The sequence below is a fragment of the Camellia sinensis genome, chromosome 15, assembly GCF_055761805.1.
Source record: "Camellia sinensis isolate YWXY chromosome 15, ASM5576180v1, whole genome shotgun sequence".
In the NCBI taxonomy this organism is placed as follows: domain Eukaryota; kingdom Viridiplantae; phylum Streptophyta; class Magnoliopsida; order Ericales; family Theaceae; genus Camellia; species Camellia sinensis.
The window spans coordinates 105,026,264-105,046,268 of record NC_138975.1 but is presented as its reverse complement, the minus strand read 5'-3'; the positions used below and the strand labels follow the sequence as shown (position 1 = coordinate 105,046,268).

Below are 20,005 nucleotides of genomic sequence, written 5' to 3'. Positions count from 1 at the left end.
TGTGATAATTTCCCTTTCTGCTTCTTTCTATCCTGTTCTTTTATCGCTTTTCATATTCTATAAATATGCATCTTATATTGTCTTTTCATCTTATCCATAGTTTGCATCCATGTTTCTTGCCTTAAGATCCAGCTAAATTTGCATCTGTGCATTTAATCGATTATTATGTGATTCTGTGCGCTACCTCATGTCTTGAGATGATTCACATGTCATATAGTAGAAGCTGGATCTTTAGTTGCGTTTTCTTGAGTGAATTGTATTAAGATCTTGTATATAGGATCATGCATATATTTATTAATTTTATTTTTGTACCTATTTGCGGAACGTCGGTAAATATGTAAGTTTTTGTACTTTTGTATCTCGCTTATGTGCAATTTTCTTACTATAGCATCCTACCATGTGGCTATGTACTTATTTGATATAAGTCTATGCATACCAGTGAGTGAAGGTTGTGTTGTTTAATTTAGAATAAAATTGATTTTCATGATTGCACTATTCAGAACATTTTTCAAAATATATGAAATCAAATTATTTGAAAACAAAAGACACAGTCTATATTTGCTTGCTTCACATAGTAAATTTTAGAATTTAATAAATAATTAGAATATGAACATATGAAGTTAATAAAAATCATATCCTGCCTCAGTAGAGGCTAATCTTTTGATTGGGTGAGCAGGGGTGCTCAATTAATGACCTTCCCCTTTCATGCCTAAGTGTAGCTCGGTTTTTTCGTGCCCCCTCTCGGAGGTTTGAAAAAAAGCCCTACAATTCGAACTCTCGCGATTCTGAATCTAATCTCACAAGTGCAATGTGAAATTGATAAACACCAAAGAGTCCAAATCTGACAAATCATTTAGAAAATTGATTTTGAATTAAAAATGCCAAAATTGGACTGCTTTGCCAGATACAGAGTGGCCACCTAAATATTTTATTTTGGGAAAATTTAGGAAACTTATGACTCATGCCAAAAGCCACGTGTTTGTCATAGCCAAAGTTGCCTTGACTCGAGAACTTAGGTATGAGAGAGGGAGGTCATGAATTGAGCACCACTGCTCGCCCGATCAAAGATCAGCCTTTACTAATCATGATATGATTTTTTATCAACATTATGTGTTCATGTTCCGGTTATTAAGCTAGCATTACTATGTGACGCGCACAAGCAAGTATAGATTAGTTTGCCCGAATTAGAATAACTCAATTTCATATTTGTTTTGTAAAAAGGGTTTGAATTTGCCACCTCAGGTGGACTTAAAGTTTGCGAATTTACCACTAAACATTGTGGGCTTAAAACTGTGAATTTGCCACTAGACATAGTGGGCTTAAAACATACATTCGTTGAATCGTTCCAATTCAAACAACAAGCCTTCATCCACAAGCATTCAAGCAGTTAATCAAGTAAGTATTTAGCCTCATGGCAATCATGCTAGTCATGGCAATCACTCACACTCATGCAAGTATACTAAAGCACTAAAAAAACTCACCTAGTACTCCAAGTTAAGATAAAACAAAAGAGTTAGAAAACTATGCATGATTCCTAACTATACAAGATGTCTAATGCAACACATGCAAAGAATGCAATTAATAGGCTCGGCTACTAATATGACATATGGATCGATTTGATAACATACGGTTAAACACGTATTCAGAGAAGTATTGAAATGACAATGCAGTTTTAATGATGCGCCGAGCCTTGGTGCATGCAAGGCAAGATGAATGTATGCTAATTTAAATATGTCCCTAATCTAACCATCAAAAGCGGGTAAATAAAAAGAAGAAAATGTGGGGTTGGAAGACATACACGTTATTACATTACGCTCTCACGAAGGAGAGTCCAAATGAATAAGCTAAATAACCAAGCTAAGCTAAGGTAATTAAGCTAATTATTTACAAAGCTTGACTAAATAGCTAAACTAATTAACTAATTATTACAACACTTGAAATGAATAATTAACTAACTATCTAAGCTAATTAAGAACTTAACTAGGCTAAGCTAATTAAATAATACAATATCAACTAATTAGCTACAACTAATTAGACTAATTAAATATTACAACACAATTTATTATGCTAATAAAACAATTAAATAATTAAACGCATTTGATAAGATCATACTGGAAGATGGATGGAGGTTGCATACATATCGCCTGAAAGCTATTCTGTCTGCTCAAGCCATCTCTATTTCACCTTCAGCCACTACCTCTATTTTTGCAAAATTGCACTGCTGGCCACACACCAAGGGCCGGTCGTGCATCACTGATGGCCGATCATGCATCACTGATAGTCGGCCGTACATCAATTTGGTGCAAAGCTCTGTTTCTGTGCTTTGAGGTGAAATCAGTGTAGATAGAGCATTTTTAAGCTCTGTTTGTCCTTCCTTCTTTCTCTGTTATGGGAAAGCCTCAAGAGAAGGTTAGGATTGATTCCAAAACCATCAATAAGTGATATGATCGCTTGATGATCTCGGATATCTTTTTGGACAAAAATTAATGAATATAATGCAAATGATCATCCCTCCATTTTGCCATGGAATGAACTCAAAAAAGGAAGTTGAGACGTTTCAAGGGCATCAAAAATATCATGAATTGATGTTTGATGACCCTTGACACAAGAAATTTGGCATAACGTCTGGCCAAGTTCAAGCTATTAATCCATTTTCTTTATGTGTGTCAATTCAAGTTTTAAGCTAATTATTTTAGTCATTACTATTCATTAATCCATTCGTCTAAAAATAATATTAAAATCTTCTAAATAAGAAATAATGTCAAACAAGATATAAACTTTACCACTTATCTAAAAACTAGTGTATGCCCGTACCTGAAGGCACGGTGTAAATAATGTTCGGTATAAATCATATTGGGATTAAAATGTAATTATAATTTATACGTATCATGTTAAAATTCATGAAGTCTGTAGCATTTTTGATAAAGATATTAAAAAAATATTAAAAAAAATATTCTTCTTAAGAATTTGTAACAATTTTACTTGTACCTTACGTTGTACATAACTCAAATAAAATAATAACTTCCCCTAGTCTTAATGCAAATTAATAAACAAATATATAAGATTTATAATGTTCCTCAATATTACAAATCAAAATATAAAAGCAAGTCAAAAAAAAAAAAAATGTAAACACTAAACGAAATATACAAATGAAAGATATTATACAATTGTTAACGTTCTATAATAATAATAAAAAAATTACTAAACACCAAATAAAACATACCAGCAAGTGCTTTGCAATCTCAACAATTTAAATTAAAAATTAAATATCAAATAATGCATACCAACATGTACTTTACAATGCCAAAAAAATCAAATATAAAAGAAAATTAAATACCAAACAATGCACACCAACCAGTGCTCTGCAATTTTAAAAAAATTAAAATTAAAATGCACACCAGCTATAGGGAGTTGATATTACAGTTCGGTGAAGTCTCCATTCACCTATGAAGTATGAGAAAAAAAAAGCAAATTCATTAGAAGAAAATTAGATATGATAATTTAAAAAAGAAAAAAAAATTGATCAAAAATAGTGATATTGTCTATAACTGTTGTAGTTCAACCTAAGTGTCTAGTCATATAATTTTAAGCACCAAGAAACAAAAAATTAGCAATACTAAATTACTTGTACATTCTCGAGAATTTTCATAGAACCTCAAAAAATTTACCATTTCTGCAATCAATTTACCATTTCTTTTGTCAATTTACCATCATAACTGCCATTTGAAAACAAAAAAATTCAAAATCTCAATTGTATTTCAAATTTCAAATGAATTTTGTAAAATTACTCAGGCATAATTTTGTAAGAATATGTCGGGTGGATAACAAAGTTCTTGGTGCTTGGATGGGTTTAATTAATTGTGTAGAATGGAATTAAAATGTATGTACATAATCTTGAAGCCTCAAGATTCTAAATGACCCACAAAGAATTGAAGAACTGAAGAAAAACCTCAGTTGAGGTTGAGCATAAAGAACTGAGATTGAGCTAATTCATGTGTAGCAACAATGCTGTACAATTCTGTCCACAACTTTCAGGACCAAAGAGAGAGAGCAAATACTACACACCCAAAAAAATTTCCTATAAAAGAGCAATATTATGGTTGAGATTAATTGCAAGTGTGAATCCCACAACAAAGACTTATATTACAACACACATCAATGAGAACAATTGAGACTAACTACTTCAGACTTCAATGAGAATAGCTCACAAACACATAGTTATAGATGTTCATCATAATTGCGATAAATTTACCATTTTCCTTTTGTCAATTTACCATCATAACTGCCATTTGAAAACAAAAAATATCAAAACCTCAGCTGTATTTTAAATTTCAATTGAATTTTGTTTAATTGTGAAGTTTCATTGACAAAGTGGTAGTGGTGCATTGGCAGTGAAAAGACAGGGGTAGTGTCTACATGGACAAAACCCCAAATTCAAAGAAAGAGAAATCAAAGAAATTTGGAACAAAGAGGGAATAGGAAGATCAAAAACATAACAACAATTAAACCTTGATAAACAATCAAACCATTATAGACTAATGTATTCAAATCTATCCAGAAATTGAAATCAAAGACAATCAAACCATTATAGATTGATGTATTCAAATCAGAGACATGGGTAGTATTGCATGAGAGAGAGAGAGAGAGACTGACCTCACCTGGGAAGGTCATGTTCTCTTTCTTAATGCTAGGTCCTGTTCTCTGCTGTCATTTTGTTCTTTATAGCTATCTAAACTGTCGATCAACAACTGCAAAACATATCTGTCACATGAGTTGAAGAATTGCCACTTTTTACTTTCATCTCATAACTACCTCTTTATGCCTTTAATTGGAAAAAAATTAACTGGGGAAAAAAAAATTACAACAGGAATTTGAGCATAAAAAGGAACACTATAAAATGATAATTCTATTTAATCAAAAATAGATATTTAGAAAGTTTAATATACAGATTTATATGGGAATCCAACTACTAACCATACCTACTATAGTGGTGCATTGGCAGTGAAAAGACATGGGTAGTGTCTACATGGATAAAACCCCAAATTCAAAGAAAGAGAAATCAGTAGGGAAAAAAATGAAGAAGTGTTTTGCCCCAAACTCAAACCACAATGTGAGTTGTGCCGCCAAATAAACCTTGGAGTTGGAACACATACCTGAGTCCCAGTGGCATAAGTCTGTCTGATAAATCATCATCAAGAGAAGTGTTTTGCCCAGGCTCAGTTTCTCCCTGTATTCCAGTCAGTCAAATTTGGCTATCAAGTGGTATCCAGAAAATGCACAACATCATTTGGCTAATAGGCAAGATAAACATCATTTTTGGAGTATGTCAATAGACTAAACGATAAAGATACCGATGACAATAGGTGTAGGCACACATCTTGTACAACTGATTGGCTATTTGCACTCTCACAAATAAAATTTCCTCCATATGCCATGCAACATCAAGTAATAACCCTAGTATATACTGTTATACAGTATGTTTTAGACTGTGAAACTATCAACCTGATGAAAAATACTTCACATCCACCTTGAAGACTGCAAGTCCAGCTGGGAATTGTCACTGAAGTCCCAAAATTTTGTATGATCAAGACAGAAACTGATGACAGATCATATATTAACGGACCCAGGGAAAGGGCTACAAACGTATATATAGTGCATAGCTCTAAAAAAATAGTAATAATAATACAAAGCAAACTTTGTATATAGCAAACAGGTCTGGTCAAAGCTACCACTCGCTTGTAGCATAAAGAGCACAATTTAAAAATCAAATAAGCTTGAAATGCTAACCTAAGGAGACCATCTTGTACTTATGGGCATTCCAGCCAAATTTACAACAGCATTTGAACCTTGAATACAGTCTTTCCACTTTGGCTCCTCTGCAATCACAATTCCTGCAAAGTCCCTGACTATAATTGCAAGGACACAGAAGAAGGAAATGATGAGAATCAAGCAATAATTCCAGCTATAAGAAGAAATACAAACACAAAAAAAAAAAAAAAAACTTAGTTATTGTGTTAACACAAAAAATAACAGTTTTAAAACTTTAAAAATAAATAAAAGAAAATCTTTATGTGGTGGAACTTGAGAAATAACACACTGCAATGCAAGATAAATGAGACCAAATGTACTCTGCCTACAGCAAAATCAGATGTTAGTATATGACATTAGTGATCTAGATCTCCGCTTTTATTTATTTATATTTGGACGGGTGGTGTTCATCCATCACAACGTAATCAGTTCGTCAACTGTGTCTCTGGTTTCTTGCTCTAACCCAATATGTGCTTCTGTAGTTCAATCTGCAACTGCTGAATGCTCTTCACAGAGTAATCAGTGTGGTGACTCTTTTCAGTATGGAGATGGAAGAGGGACATCTGGTTATTATTTAACTGATTTGCTGTATTTAAAACTTTTACACAAATATGGGGGCCTCTTTAGTCGCTAACTCTTCTGCTCCAACTGTTTTTGGGCAAGTTGTTAATGTTAATACTATTTGACACACAGAAAGTCCTTAATTTTTACCAAATATTACCAAAAATGTTCTTAGGTCATAATAAATGAAGTTAAACATTGCTATAAAACTAAAACTAAAAATCAATCAAGCTAAACATTAAATCAATCATTTAGTACAAAAGCAGACAACCCATATGAGAATCAAGCTAAACATTGATATAAAACTAAAAAAACCAAAATCAAAGATCTAACAAAACATAACACACCAATTCCCAATTCAAATGAATTGATTGAGCTAGGATACCAAAACAGAGAGGGAGAAACACAGAATCAAAGAGAGATCAGAGTCAATGAACACTCACTCGAACCCACTTGTTTGACTCTTATGGACATATTGTCAAACGGATGGTGTGCGAAATTTGTGAATGCAATAACAAACATCAAGACAATACAGAAACATAAAAATCTAATATCAAAATCTCTACATAGAAAAAAAGAAACAAATTGCAAACCAGAAAATCATGTACGCCGGTTTGAGAGCTGATATCACATAAAATATATATGGTTTTATAGAATCGGTCATCGACTCACCGCCATAGAAAGCTCTGTAGCCAGATGATCTAGAAGTTATACTCGGCACACTTTGCAGATTTCTTTTCCAGCAGACGTGATCGACCTTCAATTTTCTTACAGCAACAACGCCGAGAAATCCCATGTTTGCTGCAGGAACACATGGCATGGAAAACAAAATCCCCTGCTGTTCGAAGTCTCCGACGAAGTCTCCAAAAACTCCACCCACGGCTTCGATTTTCACCTCCTCTCTCTCTGTCTCTTGCAGTTAGGGCTTTTTGAACGTGAGAAAATAAAACACTGAGAATAAAAAAAACAGAGGAATATCTGCATTCCAAAGGTAATAAAAGTGAACAGTTGTCGGTGTTGCAATGGCGGTGGTCGTTGCAAGAAGAGGTGGTCAGTGGTTGGTGGTCGCGATGTGTGTAGGAGAGAGAGTAGCGTCTGAAAGTATGAAAGAGATAGGAGCAACAGAGGAAAGTTGAGGGGAGAGATAGAGAGAGAGGGAAAAGGTTCTGTTCAAGAAGAAGAACAAAGGGGGAGAGAGAGAGAGATAGAAGAGAGGGAATGGGGGAGGAGACGTGGGTAGGTGGAAGGCTGAGGGGAACAAATGTTTGGGCGGGAATGAAAGTCATCTCAACCATTGGCATTTAAAAGAATTGATCTGAGCCATTCAAATAAAATGTATGTGTGATACATTTTGTATATTTTCAAAAACTTTCTTGTTATATTATATAGATATTTTCAAAGTCTTTTGTAATTTCCAAACGCCCCATTGTATGTTAGCCTGTCCGCAATACTTTTTAAAATCTCTCGCTTTACTCAGACCTTGGGGCAGCGCAACTTTATACTTTTTCGAACAAAAAGCCGAAACTTTGTACTTTCTTCGAGAGTTAAAGTCAAGTTTGAGGTCCTCTAAAAAAATTAAAAAGTCAAAAAGTCACTATTCTATTTAAGTCATATCATTTTATTTAAGTCACATTACTTCTCTAATACATCACTTCAAATTCAACCCAAATCCAACTCATATTTCATAAAAAGTCAAAAAGTGCACTTATTTAGTTTTCCCAAACTTGACCTTAAAACTAAGGCTATTTTTGTTTATGTTTTTAAATTAATTTTTTTGTATATAGGTTTGAGCATGATGTTTGGATAGAGTTGTGGAATTAATTTTTCATAATTCTACAGAGAACTCTGTTAAATAGAGCGCGTTTTTTATTTTTTTTTTCAAAATTTGGTCTAACCAATCGGTTGACCGGAATAGTGATTTTTTTTTGTTGTTGCAATTGATATGTTAATATTTATGTATTCGAAAAAAATATTTTTTGAATTTTTTAAACTTTTTTATGTGTTTTAAAATAATTTTGAGTTGTATATTTAGTTATGAGTTATAAGTTTTTGTATCAAATATCAAATATCACATCAAATATTCTTTACTCAATTCAAAACTCTTCTCAAAATTATTTTTAAAACTCTCACTAAACAAATTTTCTACACTCAAATCATAATTTTGAATCTCACAAACTTAAATTATAACTTCCACTCTCAAATTATAATTACAAAACACTATCCAACGCAATCTAATTCTATCCGCGGCAATTCGACATCTGGCGAGTTCATTCGAAGACACTAAAAAAGAGTTATACGTGTCATTTACACACAGCGAGTATCAAGCTTTTTTGAGTACGCGAGAGTGTTATAACTCAATATTTTGAATTCCTGGACAACGGCTATTTCTCTCTGCACAACTTTCTATGCACTTTCAAAAACAAAAATAATAAAAATTCTAAAATTTCCACTCAAATATTTAGCAAATATTTTATATTGGTGCGTAATTGGCATGCTTTATTAAGGTCAAGTTTGGTAACTCAAAAATAATTTATTTTTTTATTTTTTTTATTACATCACTTATCTATTTTTTTATATAAAAAGATAAAAAGTATACTTATTTAAATTATTCTAAACAATCTCTAAAAATTTTAACAAATGTCTTATTTGTGTGTGGGAGTCATATATGAGTCCCATATTCATATAAGTTATTTATCATTAATTCTTTCAGAAATGTCAAATTATTAACTAATCCTCCCTACGCGATGGGACCTATTGTTTTAGTTAATAAAATACATATTGAAGTATCATTTGAATTGAATAATGTTAGCGATATAAATTTTTTTACTAAATAAATAATTAAATATCTCACATGAGTGTGAGATTCATAATTTTGTAGACTACATACTCATATGAAACATTTAATCATTTATTTACTAGTAAATTTAAGATCTATAGCATTTTTTATTTGAATTTGCTCATGAAACAAATTATAATTTCTCCTCTCTGCGTGTAAAAATTATTTTAAAATTATAAAATATATAAATTATATTTAAAAATAAATTAAAATATTAAATGGATAATAATATATAAATTCTACAAATTTTAGGTGAAGCTGCTCTTAGAACATCTCTAATCTTTCATTACTTACTTTTATTTAATTTGATTTTAATATTAAATAAAAAATTTAATTTGATATGAATTACTCCCAACCCTTCCATTGAATTTTCATTAAAAATCTTTATAAAAATTTTCTCTTATTTCAAAATTTCCATTTAATTAAATTTGATGAAAAAAAATAAAATTATCTACAATGCTTTGCTTTTCAAAATTTTCACCAAATAAATTTGATGAAAAAGTGTATATCTTAATTTCATAAACAATTAATAAAAAGATTGATGATTTTTAAATACTTTTTCATTAAATTTAAATTTAAAACAAAGAGATTAAGAATTTAAGATACTAATATAATATGTCAAATCTTTAAAATGAATAGTAATTTAGTTTTAGGAGTATGTTTCTATATTTAAAATTGACAAATGTTAACAAATGCAATTTAGATATTTTTAATATTAAAATATGTGTTAAAATATATTGAAAATTATAATTTTTTTATAAAATAAATGAATCTGTAATGAAATTATTAACAAATATATTGGATTATATATTTTTTGTGTACTTTTTCTTGTGTCATAGACATTTATTTGTAAGGCCTCATTTATGAAGTAGGTTAGGACTAATTTAGTCCACTGAAAGATAAAATAAATTAAAAAAATAATAAGATAAAATGTCATATTCAAACTATAATTATTTTACTGTTTTCCTCACAAAATTATAAAAAAGCCAAAAGTTCTTTCTAAATAGAATTTTTTTAACTAAGTTAAAATAGTAAAAAAATTAAGCTAAAAAAATTCTTCCCAAACGAAGGCTAAAAGTTTTAATTTTTTTAACAAGTCTAATAACATAGAAATAAAAAAAAATGAATGAATAAGATTTAAAGAAAATAAATCTCACAAATAATATGAACATTTTGTGTTTGATTTTATTTTATTATTACATGATACAATGTTAAAGATTTATGAAATTTAATTTTTTTTATTTCACCTTTAATTAAAATTTATTGGACAGTAAAATAATCTAAATAAATATATTTTTTTAATTTTTTACAAAAAATAAAATAAAATAAAATAATATAATCTAAATAAATATATTTATTTAAATAAATATATTCATTTAAATAAATACACTTAGATTATGCCAAACAACACTTATCTAATGACTATTAAAAATTTCATAGTAAACACTATAATGATCACAATTTTCAAAATCTCAACAAATGAACCCTACCGTAATCATCAGAGTCTAACAGCACACTTCCTCTTGCTCTGTGAAGTGTGCACCAAATGAACCCCACCATCATCATCACAGTTTTTCTCTTCTTCTGTGCAGTGTGTGCACAATAAACCTGTCCCAAAAAATTAGCTACCCAGAGAGAGCCCATTTGGATCAAAGAAGCAAAATGGGTATGTTGGTTTGTGTCTTCTCAGCAATTTTGGCAGCAACCCTTTTGACCACTCTCTCTCTTGCTCTCAATCAAGATGGTAATCACATTTTCCATTTCAACTCATCCCCCCTTTCTGATTTTTATTTATTTATTTTAGTTTGAAATTTATGTTCTTTTTAAGGTCTCTGGTTGTTTGGTTTTAGGTATTGCATTGTTGGAATTCAAAAGCACTTTGAATGATACAAAGAACTTTCTCAATAACTGGAATGATTCTGATGAATCTCCATGCCAGTGGACTGGTGTCATTTGTAATCTCAATGACCAACGAGTTCTCTCTATGTATGAATCTCACACCCTTTTCTTATCTTTTTCACCTTCTTTTTATTTTTATTTTTTGTAACTCTCTTTTTTCTTGCTTATTTCTGAGCATGACTCTACTTCTTGATTTGGGTTCTGAAGAAACTTGCCTTTCATGCAACTTGGAGGGATGATTTCTCCAAGCATTGGCAAACTCAGTAGATTACAAAGACTGTGAGTGCAATACCCACTATATGTTGTTGTCCCAAATGTATAAGTAACCCTAAAGCAATTTCTGAATTCTAATGTCACTTTGTTTTTTGTTCTTGTTTTTGTTTTTTTATGTTTTTAACCACAGGGCACTTCACCAGAACAGCTTACATGGTGTTATTCCTAATGAAATTACCAATTGCACTGAACTCAGAGCCTTGTGAGTGGCAATGGATTTCTCTCTCTCTCCATTAATTGATTGTAATTTGTATACATTCCATTATTGTATATTTGTGGATTTTGTGTTACTTGTGCGCATTGATAAAAATAAGTGAATGCATTGTATTAATATCTATAGGTACTTGAAGGCTAATTATCTCCAAGGAGGCATACCATCAAATGTTGGGAATCTTTCTTTACTCACCATACTGTAAGACATCTCTCTCATTTCAGTAAAAAATTCTTCAACTAGTAACATCACAAGATGTCATGAATTTGGGCACACAGCACACAGTGGTCTTTAAAATTTTGAAAGTTTTTCAATATTAGTAGAAATTCTATGCAGAGATTTGTCAAGCAATTCTCTTAAGGGTGCCATACCTTCATCTCTTGCTCGTTTAACACGCCTCCGATATCTGTAAGTTCAGCTGTGGCAGTGTAATGTGGTGGTTTTTTATTTTTTGTTTTTATTTAATACCAATATAAAATAAATTTTTATGCTTTTAATATGATAATGTAATGCAATTTATTTCAGGAATGTATCTACCAACTTTCTTTCTGGTGAAATCCCCGATGTTGGAGTACTAAGCACTTTCGGAAACAAGTCGTAAGTCCCCTTATCATCATATCCACTATGTCTGTCTGTGGTTAATTCTCAATTGCTTGGGGTATTAGCCAATGGGGCTGCTACTTAGGAAAGACAAAGATAAATGTGTTAGTTAACTTTCTAATGGTTGAACCTGATATCAGCATCATGCATGACAAAGATTTAACTGTAAGGTATTGAAGACTAAGGGCTGGTTTGGCAACTTGACAAAATAGCCCAAAAATCACTACAGAAAGTCAACCCCTACTCTTTATTTTTCTACACGTCTTTTCTTAAAAAACTAAAAAGCCACTAAAAAAGTCAATGCCCAGACCACCCCAAACTGTAGTACATTTGATGGAGGTGTTCACAGTTAAACAGTTTTAAGTCTCTTCTGTGTCCATTGACATTTATGTCCAATATGATAGGAGCCTTGAATTGCTGCCCTGCCTTTTTAGTTGAGAATCTCTAAGAATCTTTTGAAAAATGGAACTTGTGGTTGTTGAGTTTAGCATCATTAATAGCATTCCATGTGAATAGACAAAAGCAAATCTTTGAGTACCAAATCTTGAATTTTTGTCCCTCATTGACTGTACTGTTTATTTTATTTCGGTCTTTTTTCTTTTCGTTGGTGGTTTTTTTTTTTTTTTTTTTTTTTGGGGGGGGTGGGGGGGAGTGATTGGATTGGATTCTTTTATTTTATTCTCTCATATTTTAACTCGAGCATCTCCTATTTAAGTTTGTGAACTGAAACCTGCCCATTTCGACTGTAAAAGTAATAATTCTGTGAATAACCTCCATTCTCTTATCTCTTACAAATTTAGAATCTATTAAAAACAAGTCAAAAAATGGTAATGAGCAGAAGCAAAGACTTGATAGAGCTAATCATCACTGTGAATAACACCTCCCTTCTCTCACACAACATAACAACATTATCATCATAACAACACATCAATCATAGATATCATAAGCAAGATAAGAGCTCTTGCCTATCTTACATACAAATCTCACATACAAATCCTACAACTGAAGTCTTTAAGTTCTCTCACTACCACCCTCTCCATTTCTAAGGTTGCCTTGGTCTTCCCCAACTTCAACTCTAGTGATCTTGAGCCATTGAAGCGCCTGCCATCTTCCCAGAGGTCCAGTATCGACCACCCTCAATCCTTATGCCTACTATCTCTTTTGTAACCCATTTTAAGCAGAGTCCTTTTGCATTGGGTATGACCACCGTTTTTTTAAGCATGCTAATTATATAAAAAAAGATACTCACATACTCTGCACAGAGATAAATGTTTGGAGAAAGGGACATTTATCCACATACAGCCCTAAAGAATCAAGATCCTTAATATGGAAAGAGATAGGCTAGTTGAGGAACCGCAACCATATAACTTTTATCTGGCATTGAAGATCAAAAGCATCAGGTGTTTAAGTTTGCAAGTTGAAACCTAGCTATGTTGAGATTGCAATGAAGGAGAAATTAAAGGATAAATATTCCAGATTTAGGTAGGTTAGGAAGTGATCCAAAAATAACTCAAGTGAAAAAAGAACAAAAAAAAATAAAAAAATAAAAAAAAAATTCTCATTCAGGGTTTCAAATATCAGTTGTTATGTATTGTATTTGGCTGATACGTAATGGGATTTTGGACTCTTGATCTATTATTCACCGATATATCGGCTAATATATGATCGTATCACCAATACCGATGCGTATCCTGATATCGTTATTTAAAACCATGATGTCATTCTTGAATGTAAATATCAAATGACTCAAAACAAATCACATTTTAGACTTGTGAAAGATTAATAAATAAAGGGCAGAAACAAATATATACGTATTTGTTGAGACATTTATTTGGTAGTTAGCGATCCTTTTCACCTTGTTGCTTATTTTTGTCTTCAATTATTCAAAAATAGTTATTTTTGATTTGCTGAAGATGGCATAGTTGTTATCATATTTTGAACTATACGCAATAAAAATCATGTTGAGTATTGTTTGCAGATTACTATTCAAATTGGTGACTTTCTTATTCTGCATTAATTGCTTTTCACTAGTTATCTTTCATGACTGTCACACTCTTATGCTTAGGTTTGTTGGCAATTTAGACCTCTGTGGTCGACAAGTGAACAAACCATGTAGAACATCACTAGGATTCCCTGCAGTGCTACCACATGCTGAAAGTGATGAAGCTGCAGGTAAGTTTGTAGATTAAACTCCTTTGGCTCTTACACTAAATGAAAAACAATCCAAGTTTTTTAAACTGACAATGCTAGATTTTCTGTTGGTATGATTTTTGCAGCACCTACAAAGCGATCATCTCACTATATCAAAGGAGTACTGATTGCTGTAACGTCTATAATGGGTCTTGTGGTCATCGTTCTCCTTATTTTCCTCTGGATTTGGTTGCTATCGAAGAAGGAAAGGGCTGCTAAGAAATACACAGAAGTCAAAAAACAAGTTCATCAAGGAAAAGGTAAGGCAGATGTTCCTTCAAATTTTATGTTATGTTCTTTTAATTTTTCTGGCAACATTCTAAATTTTACCATAATTTTTTTTTTCGATGTTGCTAGGCACCAAGCTTGTTACTTTCCATGGTGATCTTCCCTATCCCTCATATGAGATCATAGAAAAGCTTGAATCTCTTGATGAGGAGGATGTTGTGGGATGTGGAGGATTCGGTACTGTCTATCGGATGGTCATGAATGATTGTGGTACATTTGCTGTTAAAAGGATTGATCGGAGCCGTGAAGGATCGGATCAAGTTTTTGAGAGGGAGCTAGAGATCTTAGGTAGCATCAAGCACATAAATCTTGTCAATTTGAGAGGGTACTGCAGGCTCCCTTCTACCAAGCTGCTTATATATGATTATTTGGCGATGGGCAGCTTAGATGATTTGTTGCATGGTATGTTTCATTTTTAACAAGTTCTTTTTCTATTTTTCATCCTTGGGCATGTTGTTTTGATGAGATCAATTTACTCTACCTTTCTAGTTTTAAGGGAACCCTCAATTACCTAGCGAATCCACGCCCAAATTGAACGGACTCCGATGTGCCTTATCCACCACCGTCTTCATCTCGGAATTGTTTTACCCAACGTTGAATCCACAATGTTGATGTTGAATCCATGACAATGAGCCACTCTGGAATCCACCAAGTTTTAGGTCCAAGTTCCACGGAATTCACCGAAGAACACCTCTCTCTTTGTGAATAAAAAAATAAAGACAAACCTCTTAATGATGTCAATTTGAAACTCGTAGATTCACCAATCACTATCAAATCATCAATGAAACACTTATAAAAAAATACCCTCCAATATAAAAAACCTTGGTAGCTCTGCTCTCCCAGAATTTGGACGGCTTAAATTCTTAAAACAGCAAACGGCGAACTTTATAATAAATAGATTTGCGAAAACCGCTCGAGAGCATATTTTACCACTCTAGCGGTGTGAGTAAAGGCGGTGCAAAACATTTAGGCCAATTGCTCGAGCGCAACATTCACCGTTCGAGGCATAAAACTTGCTTCTTAGAAGTTCAGTTTGCAGGCAGAGATACTGGATGCTCCCTTTCATCGCTCGAGCACACAACTGACCACTCAAGCGATCAAACAACTTTATTACATAGTCAACAAAGTGGCAAATAAAGAATGCTCAAGATACGAAATGTTAGTACAAACTCCACTACTTTGGTTGGATTCACTTCTAAACACTCACAGTCTCACTGAATTAAAAGAACGAATAAAATTACAATTGAAAGGAGTTTTGTCAAACGGGATTGCTAATTACAAAACCTAAAAAGTTGAAAATGATTTCAATCATTTTATGAGATTTGATTATCCCACCAATCTAAGAAACCATAATTCATTGTTTGTTCCTGACCTATCTCTTAGTCTTCATCCTTCATCCTCCCTTTATATTCCAAAAATTTTAGTGCCATTAAACTTTGTTTGATGATTGAAATTTGTTGCTACCATCTTGTTTTTTTTTCCCATTTTCTGAAGATTCCAATAGCATAAGTTGCATTTTCAGCACTATCCATTGCTCAATGGCAAAATTTTGGAACCAACTCACTAAAGCATTGTTGATACATTTTGCAAAAGACAAAATTCAGATGTGATAAAAGTTTCAACAGAATTTGTTAGAAAATTAATGTTGTCGTGTTTTGCCAAACAATTACTTCTGATCTTGCTAATGTGATCTCCATTTTTTGTTTAGATGATGGAGAAGGAAAGCAATCCTTGAATTGGAACGCTCGTCTAAGGATAGCATTTGGCTCTGCCCGGGGTTTGGCATACTTGCACCATGACTGCTGTCCAAGGATAGTTCATCGTGATATAAAGTCGAGCAATATACTCCTTGATGAAAATCTAGAACCGCATGTTTCAGACTTTGGCCTTGCCAAACTTTTGGTAGATGAGGATGCTCATGTCACAACTGTGGTTGCTGGAACTTTTGGTTATTTGGCACCAGGTGTGTTTTATGCTTTAGATTTGTTCTCTATCTTACTATTGCTGCTTTGTTTTCTTTATTGCAAAATGTCTTCATCTGATTGTAGAACCTCTCTGGACTTGGACTTACCTTTGTTCTCTTAAGAACAAAACGTTAGTGGATCCTGGGGAGTCCACCAACAATCTTCCCCTCATGTGTGAACCATGCATCGGGCTTAACTTCCCTTGGAGTATGATCTACCACTCTTTGCCCTCCCAAAGAGTTCATCATAGACCGTCCACCGTTCCACTTAATTTTGATCTATTACTCCCTAATATTGTGTTCAAACTTGGGCTATGAGTCACAGTACCTACTCCATCAAGAGCCACCATTTCCATCTTACATGGACTCAAATCCTCCAAAAGTACCCATGTCAATAGAATTTGACAAAGGTAAGGTGTGAGATATTTGTCGGAAGAAAAACTAGACAGTTGAATCCTCTAATTTTTTATGATATTTGAAGAAGAAAAAATTCACATTTGCTAGTAATTATAGTCTTTCGCATGGATGAGAGATAGAAATTTCACAAGTTCCTAGATCCCTTAAATGAGATGAAAATGTTATGTTTTTTCATCCATATGATTAACGAACAACCAATGAAAAAGTGGGCCAAGTGTTTTATGAATTGAAACTTTATGGGAGCCCAATGTAATTATGCCAAACTTGTGGGGCTCAATCTATTTTCTATCAAAGCGCAAGAGAGGAGGTTAGTAAAATTTATCTTTAATAATATATAATGCTTGGATCTTGAATTTGAGAAGCAATTTGTTGAGGGAAAGGAAAAGGGAAGAGAAAAAGTGAATGAAATAGAAGCTTATTTATTTATTTACTCTTTGCTTTTCCATATGCATTTCCTTTCCCTCCATAAATCTCTTCTCAAATTTAAGATCCAAACACAACCTTAATGTTGTTGGCCACGAAAAACCTTGATCCAATGATTGTGATGCTTGCGTATGGGTGGCTTCATAGTTCCTAGTATGAATATCAGTTTGGTAATTGTCTGAAAATGAGCTGTAGCATGTGTTAAGTTGTCACCCCATTTTTCCCAAGCTTCATGTGAATGTCAATAAAATACCAACAATTCCTAAGTAGCATGTGGTCTATGTGTGTTTTTCTCTTCATTGGTGTACATTCTTTGCTTGTAATTCATGATTGATTCAATTACAAAAACAGTTTTTGGACGATTAATGTTTAAATTAGTCCATGGCATTCAGATACAAATAGAACTTTTCTCGTATACTGATTACTTGCTTTGCTTGTTCTTCATCAAAGGTTAAACTAACAAAATATTGTTACGTTTGGCAACTTGGAAACAGAGTATTTGCAAAGCGGAAGAGCCACTGAGAAGTCAGATGTGTATAGCTTCGGAGTTCTCTTGTTAGAGCTTGTAACCGGAAAGAGACCCACTGATACTTCTTTTGTAAAACGAGGCCTGAACGTCGTTGGTTGGGTATGTTCTCCCAATTTCCTTTCAATGTCACAAGAAGAGTTTTTTCTGATTCGTGTGCTTACAATGTTGCAACTTGCAATGCATGGAATTTGCAGATGAACACTATGCTAAGAGAGAACAGATTGGAAGATGTGGTGGACAAAAGGTGCTCCGATGCAGATGCAGAAACCGTAGAAGCAATCATAGAAATAGCAGCAAGGTGCACCGATGCAAACCCAGATGACAGGCCGTCAATGCAACAGGTGCTGCAGTTTATAGAGCAAGAGGTCATGTCACCTTGCCCAAGTGATTTCTACGAGTCCCATTCAGATTATTGTTGATCTGCTCTTTGCTATCTTGCAAGTGTAAGCCCATGATATGTATATTTATAGGATTGTGAGCGATGAATGTGCATGCTGCTGTCTTGCACTTTATTTATTTATTTTTTTTGCTGTCTTGTTTTTCCTCATTGATATGGTGAGAAAGTATATGAAAATTGTCTAGTTCAAGTTTGCCCACCCATCATTGGTGCTGGAAAATTTGCTACAAGTAAAAGATGGTTTGAGAGAAGGATTGTTGAGAAAAATTGATGTAAAATGTTGTCATTGTTATGGCAAGTCAAGTTTATGCAGTTGAAATCAGAGCTTTTTTTGTGGTGCACAAACGGCCTGTTGGAGTAGTTTATGAAATTGCAGATAGTATTTGTTTTGTTTTGTTTTGTGTTTTGTGTTTTTTTTTTTTAAATTTTAATTATAGAAATTTATATTAGAATGTTTAATGCAACTTTTGCTTTCATCAAATGAGGCATAAAAAAATTTAAATAAATTTAAAGAAGCTGATTATTGAAGAGTAATTAAAAACATGCTTTTAGTTTTTTGTTTTTTTATTATAAAAATAATTCATTCATCGAATTTAAGTTTGTCCGAATTATCCGAATTTGTGCATGTCGGTCTATTGTTCGGACGATTGATGAACTTTTGTTAGTCACGGTTATCATCTTTGTGGTCGGATTGCTGGTCGAATGATTGGTATGTACAAATTCAGGCGATTCGGACAAGTCAAAATTTAGTTCACGTAACATTGCTCTTTTAATTATTAGCATGGGGGTAAGCAGCACTAAATAGGCCCAAGTTCTCTTTGTGAAAATTGAATTAATTGAGCTAAATAGTTATGAGGTCTAATGGAGTTTAATCTTATTCACATACTATCAAAGTGTAAATAAACACAAGTTTTTATTGATTAAAAATAGTAGTCCATAATTTTATATACTTTTTGAATAGTGTCCACAATTCTAAGAGCATCTCCATCCTATATAGGTAGAGGGCCACAATTTTTGTGGCTCAAATGGCTCAAAACTGTCAAAACGACGTCGTTTTGACAGTTTTGAGCCATTTGAACCACACAAATTGTGGCTCTCAAACATTATATATCAAATTTTGGTATGTAAAATTTTTTGAAGGCTTACATTTCTTACAAGAAAGCTCTCACCTTGTATATCAAATTTATTATTCTATTTTTTTTACATTAATAATTTCTAAACACTTTTATTTTACTAATTAAAATGAATTTTGAAAGATGTTTAATCCTATTTAAAATAGTGTCATAATTATAAAAATATTTTTTAAACGTATGAAAATTGAGAGTATGGATAATTCATAATGTGAATGATTAAAAAAAAAAATACTACACAACTCTAAATGTATGGATAATAAATTGAAATAAAAAATTGCTAAAAACAAGCTTGCAACGGTAAAATAGTAGATATGATTGACTTTCATTGGTTTGTTGTCGTTGAAATTCAATATTTTTTACCGTTGCACTTCACTGTTTAAAAAAAACAATAAGAAGAAAATTTGAGTTTCCTGCTAAATCCATGTTACCTTCTAAAGTATAAGGTGGAGCAGAGGCTTTGGGGCCATTTATTACCGT

At 32.7% G+C, this 20,005-nt stretch overlaps 1 protein-coding gene and 1 long non-coding RNA gene across 2 annotated transcripts; one reads left to right on the top strand and one right to left on the bottom strand.

Annotated features, from left to right (window-relative positions):
- Positions 1–4,618: 4,618 nt before the first annotated feature.
- On the bottom strand, positions 4,619–5,909 carry LOC145813415 (uncharacterized). Its single transcript, XR_014356451.1, has 3 exons — positions 5,788–5,909; positions 5,154–5,227; positions 4,619–4,748 (listed from the first exon to the last, which is right to left on the bottom strand). It is a non-coding gene; the product is annotated as an uncharacterized LOC145813415 (long non-coding RNA).
- A 4,773-nt stretch (positions 5,910–10,682) lies between these two features.
- Positions 10,683–18,740, top strand: LOC114259805 (LRR receptor-like serine/threonine-protein kinase FEI 2). Its single transcript, XM_028199832.2, has 13 exons — positions 10,683–10,949; positions 11,056–11,191; positions 11,312–11,383; positions 11,508–11,579; positions 11,718–11,789; positions 11,925–11,996; positions 12,114–12,185; positions 14,254–14,360; positions 14,465–14,638; positions 14,736–15,068; positions 16,375–16,629; positions 17,964–18,097; positions 18,193–18,740. Exons 1-13 carry the CDS (start codon positions 10,868–10,870, stop codon positions 18,415–18,417), a joined length of 1,806 nt encoding a protein of 601 aa, XP_028055633.2. The 5' UTR covers positions 10,683–10,867; the 3' UTR covers positions 18,418–18,740.
- The last annotated feature ends 1,265 nt before the right edge of the window (positions 18,741–20,005 follow it).